This window comes from Phoxinus phoxinus, assembly GCF_949152265.1.
Source record: "Phoxinus phoxinus genome assembly, chromosome: 11".
In the NCBI taxonomy this organism is placed as follows: Eukaryota; Metazoa; Chordata; class Actinopteri; order Cypriniformes; family Leuciscidae; genus Phoxinus; species Phoxinus phoxinus.
The window spans coordinates 33,425,627-33,435,993 of NC_136886.1; the positions used below are offsets into that span (position 1 = coordinate 33,425,627).

At 36.1% G+C, this 10,367-nt stretch overlaps 2 protein-coding genes across 11 annotated transcripts in view; one reads left to right on the forward strand and one right to left on the reverse strand.

Moving 5' to 3' along the window:
* The window catches only part of szt2 (SZT2 subunit of KICSTOR complex), a gene marked incomplete at its 3' end in the record, with an annotated part of 127,106 nt that extends 124,746 nt beyond the window's left edge, over positions 1 to 2,360 (reverse strand). For all 10 annotated transcript variants that reach the window (XM_079628594.1, XM_079628601.1, XM_079628602.1 and 7 more), the window contains exons 1-2: positions 2,238 to 2,360; positions 538 to 663 (exon numbers count right to left, since the gene is read on the reverse strand). In XM_079628594.1, coding sequence (XP_079484720.1) covers positions 538 to 663; positions 2,238 to 2,261 — 150 coding nt within the window. In that variant the 5' untranslated portion in view covers positions 2,262 to 2,360. The remainder of the gene's footprint in view (positions 1 to 537; positions 664 to 2,237) is intronic.
* A 48-nt stretch (positions 2,361 to 2,408) lies between these two features.
* Positions 2,409 to 8,381, forward strand: med8 (mediator complex subunit 8). Its single transcript, XM_079628604.1, has 7 exons — positions 2,409 to 2,857; positions 3,096 to 3,217; positions 3,292 to 3,436; positions 3,534 to 3,674; positions 7,548 to 7,635; positions 7,725 to 7,961; positions 8,045 to 8,381. Exons 1-7 carry the CDS (start codon positions 2,852 to 2,854, stop codon positions 8,113 to 8,115), a joined length of 810 nt encoding a protein of 269 aa, XP_079484730.1. The 5' UTR covers positions 2,409 to 2,851; the 3' UTR covers positions 8,116 to 8,381.
* Positions 8,382 to 10,367: the final 1,986 nt, after the last annotated feature.

The following is a 10,367-nucleotide window of genomic DNA, read 5'->3' on the forward strand; positions in this document are numbered from 1 at the left end:
TAAACATACACTACTATTTAAAGGTTTGGGGTCAGTTAGATTTTCTTCTAAATAAAGTAAGCAAGGACATGTTAAATTGATCAAAAGTGGCAGAAAAGACATTTATAATTTTGCAAAAGATTTCTGTTTCAAATAAATACCGTTCTTTCTATTCATGAAACAATCCTGAAAAAAAATGTGTCATGCTTTCACAAAAATATGAAGCAGCGCAAGTGTTTATTTATAATAATAAGAAATTACATTTCTGTAGGATCATATGACAGGAGTACGGTAGTAATGATGCTGAAAATTCAGTGTTGGCATCAGGAATTAATTACATTTTAAGATATATTCAGCTATTTTAAATGGTAATATTTCAGAATATTACTTTTTTTATTTTTAATCAAATAAATGGAGGCTTGGTGAGCAAAAGAGACTTCAAAAACACTTACTAACCCCAAACTTTTGAACGGTAGTGTATCAGAAGTAAATCACCTATCAGTTTCTCCATTGGAAATTCATCAGTCGACCACTAAATAATCCCAGTCTGTCTCTTACCAGCTCAGACTGTGGACTGGGCCGGACGACCTGATTGAGACGGCTGAGGAACCAGGACAGACGCACGTTGCGTGATATCCTGTACTCCTCTTTCATCAGCAGGTACACCTGCTCAGCCTCCTCCACCTTCACACAGAAAAAAAAACATTTCATTATAGGAACAAAATGTAATCTCAAAAAACCTGGTCTTTCGCTTTTGAAATGAGAGACGAGCTGAAAGATACAAAGGCAATAATGATCCTTGTGATGTTGAATGTGTTGTAGTTATGCTGTACAGTATATTCACCATCTAAATACCGACTCATTTCATCATGGGAATCATGGCATAGTGCATAATCTAACATGTAACAGAAATGAACCAGCAAATACACCAAAAATTCCCCAGATATTTAAAATGTGGGAACATAGTGTAAACCTTTGTTTTTTGTGTGTGTTTCCAGTTCACAAATTCAAAATAAAGGCCCTAGAGCAAGTTTATAAATACACAGGCTGGAGAGGATATTGTATATATAATATATAAACTATATAAACTATATATATATATATATATATATATATATATATATATATATATATATATATATATATATATATATATATATATGTATATAGTACAATTGGGTCCAAAAGTCAGAAATCATTGCCTTTTTATAATTTAATAATACTATCATTAGTAATGTAAAAGGTATCACAACAACAGTTTCAGTGCAAAGTTTAATTAAAAGTCAGGGTCAGATATTAAAGAAAGTGACAAAAATACCCCAAATATTTAAAATGAGTGGGCATGGTGTAAAACTAACATCTAATTTAATATATTTCATCATTTGTATCTGGTTATGATTATATCTAGATACCTGTATTCAGTGTCACTCTGAAAGTGTTGCTTGGTTATTATAAAGTGGTTAATTTTACATTAGTTGATTCAAGCGAAGCATTCGACATAAATAGACAGCAAAACACAGATAAACAATGTTTTTATGTGGTTAAAAATATGCCATCATAACATTTAAAAAATGCCCTCAAAAAATAAACATAAATGGGCAAATACCAGGAATCCTCTCAGAAACAGTAAAAATAAGAATAACACTAACATTGATTCCAGATTTCACTTTGGACATCAAGTGGCGACTAAACAAAGAACCAAAACTGTTTATCATACAAAAGTAAAGGAAAACAAAAAGGTCTTTATAGTTTGAGTTTCTGATTCTTTTTTTGACAGGACTGAAGAATGAGTCCAGTGCTGAGAGACACTTGATACAGTTGTTGTCCCACAAAACTGCTGGATGATTTAAAAAAGCTTCAGCTAATTTGATGAACATCGCTAAATACATGCAGTGTCCACATTTAATACCATTTAAATATGATGTACACGAACAGCATGTTGTTGTTGTTGTTGTTGTTGTGTAGTCTGAGGGAGTGGCTGCAAACACATGACAGAACTGCATTCATCTAATTTATTCCCAACCTCTGCGTTAAACTCTTTGCAAATATCTCTTATTTTAAAAAAAGAAAAGAAAACAGATTTATTGCAAAAAGGGGCATTCAGTGTAAGAATAACAGAATAAAAGTCTCAAATTTATTCTAAAATAAACGTGTTCCTCCTGTTCTGTTTATGTGCTCTGTTACCTAACCTGTAAACAATTTCCGCAGTGGAACTGAACAAAACGAACAAACTCAGTCAAAGTAAGAGTTTAATTTACCTCATTGTCCTGTCTGTCTGCCATGCCGTGCTTCGCATTACTGGCGGGTTGTTTTTGAGCGAGTTTTAGAGGGTTTGTGTCAAAATCTGTAAACTGCAGCTCGTCTGACTGCAGCTGCTTCACTTCCGGTTCCCCAATTTACAATAAAAGCCCTCATGCATGATCATACACAGAAAATATTTGTGTATATGAATGTACATTACATTATACTTAAGATACACATGTGCAAATTCAACTTTGGTAAAATTTGTATGGTGATAATATTATTAGTAGGGTTAAATTATTATTTATTTAAATTCTCCTGGTTGCATTACCAATTATAACGTTATTATCCCCATACCAATTTGAGTGAAAAGTATATGGTATGAATGTACATACAGTATACTTAAAATACAATTGTGCAAATTCAACTTTTCACTCATTCATTAAAAAAATATATATACTAATGATATTATCACCGTGCCAATTTGATTGAATTGATTGCTAATTATAACTATATATTAGAAAAGTAAGGAACCATTCTTCCGGGCGCGTTTTGACAACCGGACTCGAATTACTGCCGCGAGTGTTTGTTTACTTCCGCTCAATTGTGTCGTTGCGCTTGTCACTGTAAAATGCAGGTAAACTGATAAAACATTCTCATTTATGTCCATTTTTGCAGCTGTTTGGCATTTCGAAAAACATTACAAATAATGACTCTAGCACGCAGATAGTTTGCGAGAAGATGGCGTTTTGCAGTTGGTTTTATCTGCTGTTAGCTAGCTATCGAGACAGAAAAACGCGTGAAACGGTTATTGTTGTGTTACTAGTGTTATATAAGAGCTGAATAATGATCTGTTTGTGTTTTATTTTTAATAGCAGCGGGAGGAGAAGCAGCTGGAGGCGTCTGTGGAGTCTCTGGTCACTCGAGTGGCTCATCTGAAAGGTTCCCTGCAGAGTTTCATTTATAAACTGGAAAATGAGTATGAGAGGCTCACGTGGTGAGTAAGAACTACACATCTTTCCTAATACACTCCACATTTTCACTATGTTGACGCTGATGTTTTGGATTCAGGCCCTCTGTGCTGGATAATTTCGCCCTTGTGTCTGGGCAGCTGAACACCATCAACAAGCTGTTGAGAAATGAGAAGACCCCATCATACAGGTCACAGGTCATCATCCCTCTGCTGCTGTCTCCTGATCGAGATGAGGAGCTGGCGGTGAGCGCTTTCACAAAGTCGCCCTGGTTATGATGACACCATAACCCGCAAAAACAGGCCTTTTAATTTTAAGATGCAACCTTTTGTTACTTCTCAGAAACTGACAGAGCAGCGAGTGCCTGTGTTCAGCCATGAGATCGTGCCTGATCACCTCAGGACCAAACCTGACCCGGAGGTCGAGGAGCAGGAGAAACACCTGAGCGCTGAAGCGGCCCGGATCGGACCTGAAGTGGCTCAGGTGAGCACGAAATTCATCCTGCTTGACAAAGCAACCCCCTCGAGACTAGGGCTGGGTATCGATTCAGATGTTCCAATTCGATTCGATTTCGATTCGATTTTGATTCCCGATTCGACTCGATGAATATAGATTTAATACAAATCCTATATTTATTTATTTTTTTTAACGGTGAACATAAGTTTACAAGTGGTTAATTAATAAAAAGAAATTAAGAGCCATAAAACTATATATTAAACTCTTTTTATTTTAGGTACACTTGCATGGGTACATTAAAACCCAACTTCAAATGAATAGACAGGATTTTGATTCAAGATGAAAAATTGATGCTGAAAATTGGACTTAAAAAGTCAGAATAGTCGCATGCCTTGATCAAACAGGATCAGGTTATTTTATGTTTAAGAGAAAACTAACATAAGCTGTAACATGGAGGCTGCAAGCCTATGAACTGTAGGAAAACTAATACTGTCTTTTGGGTGATAGATGATAAATAAATATGGAAAATAAATACATTTTTGGCCTTTGAGAATCGATTTTGAATCGACCACATTTTAAAAATCGATTAATTAAAAAATCTATTTTATTTTTTTGCCCAGCCCTACTCGAGACCATTCAGAACACTTTAGCAACCTCTTAACATGATGTCTACATCCCTTATTCAGACTAAATGGAGCTTGTTTAACCCTCAGATTTTCCACTGATACACTTGTGATCCTCTGCGGTCAAACCAAAAGACAAATGCATAAATTAATTTACTTTAGTTTGTTTTTAATAATATTTTGAGGAGATTTCATGGTATTAGACAATATCTACCTCTAAATTATGCACATGATACTTTTCTACATAAAATAATGCAAATATTATAAAAAGTTTAATTTTTCCAATTAATACAGTGATTCAGTTAAAGTGTGTGTATATATATATATATATGTACGTGTATATACTTTGTTTTAGCTGATTTGTAGATTGTACCCCAAAAAATTTCTCAATTACAATAAGATAATTATTTTTTTATTTTTTTATTTATGCAAAAAGAACATCCGACAAGAAAATCAAATCAAGTACATAAATCAAATCAAGTTAAACATAAAAAATAATAATTAACAATAGTTACAGCCAAATACTTTTTTTATTTTTTTGAACCATTGTCAATGTCATTGTCAAAACAATGAAGATAATTTTGTTCACATAGAAGAATATGTACTATTGATTCTGTATGTACTATGTACTATTCATATGTACTACTGTACACCCAGAGCGCTTTACAATCATATCAGGGGGTCTCTCCTCAACCACCACCATATAGCAAGTCCCACAAAAGTCACCAAGTGTCTACTGTTCGATGAAGTAAAAAATGTACCAAAGACCACAAGAGGTTTACTTTCAAACTAACCTTTAAGCCACTGTGAACACATTTTGGCTTGGTTTCCCAGACAGGTTCAGATTAAGCCAGTATTGGGCCTTAGTTTAATTAGGACATGCAAGTATCTTTTATAAATGTGTCTTAGAAAAACATTACTCGTTTGCATCTTGAGACAAAACAATGGCTCTGAAATATTTTACGATATATCAGTGCAAGTTGCGATCAGTTTAGATTTCACATCTGTAGTTCGGTTCCTTTGGTCCGGACCAAGGGCGGAAAATAATACTTTTTATCATTTTTCAGGCGTTTTGCTTCCTTTTCACACCACACTGATTGCTCTGGTCCGAATCAGTTGATGAAACGAACCAAAACCCAGTCACGTGACAACATCCACACCACTCGTTGGCCAGATGTGTCTTGAACGCATTTCTGCACTTCGATTGGTCAGAATTAACATGTGGAAAATCCACAGATCTATGAAAACCCCCTTTCCCTGAGCTGTTTGCTAATCAAAGCCAAGATTTCGCTGTTCTTGTGAGTTTTTGTAAGTTTGGACCTAATATGGTCATCAGACCAAATTTCTATGAGGCTCCGCACCTCCTCACAACTCTGTCCGCGAGCTGCCATGCTAAAAGTGCAAACTGTCAACAAACATTAGTCCTCATCCCATAATGCACTACGGCAGCTGGTTTAGTCAAGTCATCTTCATTTATATAGCGCTTTTAACAATGTAGATTGTTTCAAAGCTGCTTTACAGAGATAAACGTATAATTTAAGGTGACAGATTGTTTTGGCTTTATAGCGGTTCTTGAATAATGTTATTTTCCAGCTAAAGTTAGTTTTGATTGATTCACTTCCGTCGCAACGATCATTAGTTATTAAATTAGGGGCTGCTAAGACGACACCGTTCTCTCTACACAGACTTTAAACACGAACCTGTGAGAAACGCTGATGGCGCTCACGTGCACATCAAGAATTCATTCTATAGTTATGCGCGTTTGAATATATGTGCGCATGTTTGTAATTCTCTACAAACCAAGCCTATACAAACTACTTGTCCTGCCTATAAATTTGATACAGAATTTTATTTTATTTTATCACTACGGGGGAGATACACCACAGCGAAATTTTCCACAGCGCTTTATCTGTAGAGTGGTAAAGGGATCCTCCACAGGGAGAGGCTAGTTGGCACTTCAGCACTGCGCCGTCATCGGGTCCAGGCGAAGGTCCTTCGTCAGATCTGGATCCGGCCTGGAGCCGGCAGGCTGCGGGAAAACCTCGGGATAAACAAAGACACTAAAATTAGCGTAGATGCCATTCTTCTTATGATGTAACGAGTACATCAGGATTTAACCCTTTAAGTGTCACCCCCCTTTTTTTGAATATACATGAAAATGCACTTTCCGAACTTAAATGTTTGTAACTCAAGAATGCTTTGGAATATGGATGTAAGATTGGTCTTGTTTTAAAGAAGAAAATTGGCAGATTTTTGTAGAAGTGAAATAAATTAAGTGTAACAGAAAAAAAGTTATAGAAGTTTGAGTTTATGAAAATAAAAGAAAAGAAAAATTAATTATTCATATTTTATATAAAATATATTTTTTCAAAACCCTGGTGACTCTAAAACTGCACAAAAATCAAAGCCAAAAATCTGAACAAGTTGTGTTTTAAATTTTATGGTGATATCTCAAAAAATGAGCTTTCAGTAAGATTTTGTTTGGGCGCAGTACCACACTTTTTCACTAGTTGACATTACTGCCCATATAAGGGCGCCTGTATTTCCATATATTGTTTTCTTTATTTCTAAAACATTTTCAGACCTTTTTTTCTAAAATAATTGAACAATTGCTATCTTTTGAACTCTTGGCATGAAAACAAACTGAGGTTTCTACCATTTTTTTCATGATTTTTCATGTTCATCACTATTTCAAAATAAAGGACTGAACACCTTAGGAGTATGAAAATATTATTGTTGCAAATTGATAAATTACAGCTCCTCTGTAATATATTTTGAAAATCAGTCACCAAATATGAAAACTTGAGATTGTAAGCTTTCAAATGATATATAGTTTGTCAATATTAGTTTAGGTTTAGTATAGGATATTACTATTTTAAATATGTAATGAATTTGGGCCCACCGGTGGGCCGGTGACACTTATTAAGGGAAGTGTTCCCAGTTCCGGCTGACCTAATCTATGCAGCCTAACATTGAGCTATAGAAGTCTATAATGCATTATGTGAATGCTAGGTTTAGCCCAAAAATGCACAGTTCTTTGGGAGTTGGGTCTGTTCGGGGTCGGATCACAAATGAACCGCTCCAGAGTTCGTTTGGAAGCGCACGCTTGTTTGGTCCGCTTTTGGTGCGCACCCGAGTGCGATTGCTGCATTCACAACTAAATGAGGCGGGTGTGAAAGCTTGCTTTATGACTCGGCTTAATCCTTGTCTGTGAAACCGGGAGATTAAAATGTATAAAGGTTGATTGTTGAATTTTGTTCTTTTTTGTTCTTTTTAGAAACAGATCCAAACATTGAATAAACTTTGCTCAAATCTTTTGGAAAAGCTGAACAATCCTCGTGACGACAGAGACTCTGAAACATCAGGTAAACATGAACCGTTACTCCTAGTTTTATATTTGCCAGTGTTTCGTGTGTGCGGAGTCATTGATGTTTAAATGGATGCTTCTATTCAGCATTAAGACAAAACAAGCCGTCCTTCAATCCGGCCGACACTAATGCCCTGGTGGCAGCGGTGGGGTTCGGGAAGGGTCTGTCGAAATGCAGACCACCTGGACCCGTGGCCCCGGGTCACCCTGGGCAGCCGATGATGTCAGCGGGCCCCACACTACATCAGGTCACAGTCGCTGGAGCCTCGGGTCATCAGCCTGGCATGGGCGGGCAGGTCACCCAACAGCAGCCTGGACAACCTGGTACCACATCTAATAACATTCACAAACACATTTAGGCATAAAATCAGCTTTTATCACGCTAATTACATTTTCTGTGTTAACAGGTAAAATGCCCAGCAACATCAAGACTAACATCAAGTCTGCATCTGCATCCATGCATCCTTATAACCGATGAGTTTCATGCATAAATGCATTATTGTGAGGTATTGAGAGACATAAAAGCTCATTTGTTGTGCATTTTCAATAAACGTGTTTGTTGAAATAATCGAGTGTCTAATCTTATCACAGTTCGGATTGAGGATTTCAAAGAAATGAACATAGTGCTCTGTTTTAGTCACTAGGTGGCAATATTGGCTTCTTTAAAGTGTCTGTTAAATACAATCAGAGTCTGAAGTGCTAAGTAACCTTCCAAAAGTTTAAGGTCAGGAAGATTTGTTTAAATTTTTAAAAAAATTCAGTAAAGAAGAATTAAATTTAAAATGTTCTTTTGAACTTTCTACAAAATCACACATCACTGTTTCCACACAAATATGAAGCAGCTCAACAGTTTTCAACATTGATAGTAAATGTTTCTTGAGCATCAAACCATCATATTATACTGATTTCTGAAGGATCATGTGACTCTGAAGACTGGAGTAATGATGCTGAAAATTCAGTTTTGATCACAGGAATAAATTACATTATAAACATTTAAATTGTAATAACTTTTTACTAAAACTCGGAAATTTTACTGACCTCAAACTTTTGAACTGTAGTGATTTTTGTTTCATAATGAATAATTAAATTAGCTTATTTAATTATTTGAAGCTGTAAGTTTAGAGTGTTGACCTGGGAGCTTTCTTTTACAATTTCAATACTGTATGTTCCTTATTTAGGAGATAACAGTGTTATCAGTGTGCACTGTTGTTTGTTTCATACCATCCCAGTACCATGGTAATTTGGACATGTATCATGGTACTCTTTGTACCTTATAAATACATGTTGATAATTAAAGTTTATTATCAATTTATTTATTCTCACACATTGTGTTGCTCCATCAATAAATATCATGCACTTTAGCACTAGGTTGGAAAAAAAGCATTTTCTTTTTAAAGTGCCCCTTATTACGCTGTTTTAATGGCTCCTAATTTAGTTTGGCGTCTCCTACAACAGGTTTACATGCATCCATGGTCAAAAACACTTACATTTCTCTTAATATACATTACAAAATGGTTCATAAGAAGATTCATGAGTCTCTTTAAACTCCTCCTCCCCGAGTGCTGCTCTTCTCTGATTGGTCAGATGGATGATTGGTCTGTTGTGATTGGTCAGCTGCTTAAAGCGCGTGTCAGAAACGAAACTCTTATTCCCATATCTGAATTTGCTTTCCTCAGCGCTTGATCCACGTCAATTCCAGCAATTAAAGTGGATGTGCGGCGCAGAAAACAGCGTCTTCTCGACATGAACAACACAAACTTCCAGTCTCAGATAAACTACAGTGTTTGAGGGCGGGGCAAAGAGACGCTGATCAGCCAATCAAGACCACAGGCTGGAATTATAACCATAGATATTATATAGAGACTAGATGCCCTATTGGCCGCTGGGCACCAAAGAGTATAGAAGAACGTCAATATACGTTCTTTGTGGGCACCGAGAAATACGGCCGCCATCTTAAACCGGTCGTACTCCTAGTTTCGTTGCTTAGCAGCAGTTAGATTCCAGAGCACAGTGGAGCATTTTCCTGTTCTAATCGGCGGACCATCGCAAATAGGGCCCGGGATTACTTTTCACAAGTAATTTTTAACATTACCGTACTTTTGGTTGTATTTTGTGAATAGAATATTACCAGATAATTGAGAAGGAGCAAGGATCTTTGATATTACTGTACTGAAATCGTAGCCAGCCGTTATAGGCTATGTTTACTGCATCACTCGGCATGGAGAGGTTGGGTAAAGTAATATTACAAGAGCTTCTCGGTTATCAGATACAAGCATTCAACGGCCCTGTAGTATAAACATATAAATATAGGTTATTTGTGTTTGCGCACGTGATATCAGGAAGCAATCTATGTAAGTTAATAACTGTAACTTACCTGTGTAACGTTAACTTTAATACACACATGACGGCGATGCGCAAATCGAGTGTGTGTGAGTGTGAGAGAGAGAGTAAGTGTATGTATATGTGTGTGTGTGTGTGTGTGTCACATCATTATTGTTTCTTCAACTTATTAAAATATCTTACTTTACTGAAACTATCTGTTTCTGCTTCTTTATCATATTTATAGTGTGTGATGTAGGGCTGCACGATATTGGAAAAAAATTACATTGCGATATTTTTTTCCCCAACGATATATATTGCGATATTGAGAGCCATAACTCCAGTCTAAAGACAATAATTACCATTCCATGATATTAATAATTTTACTAATAAGCAAGCTTCATTACAAGT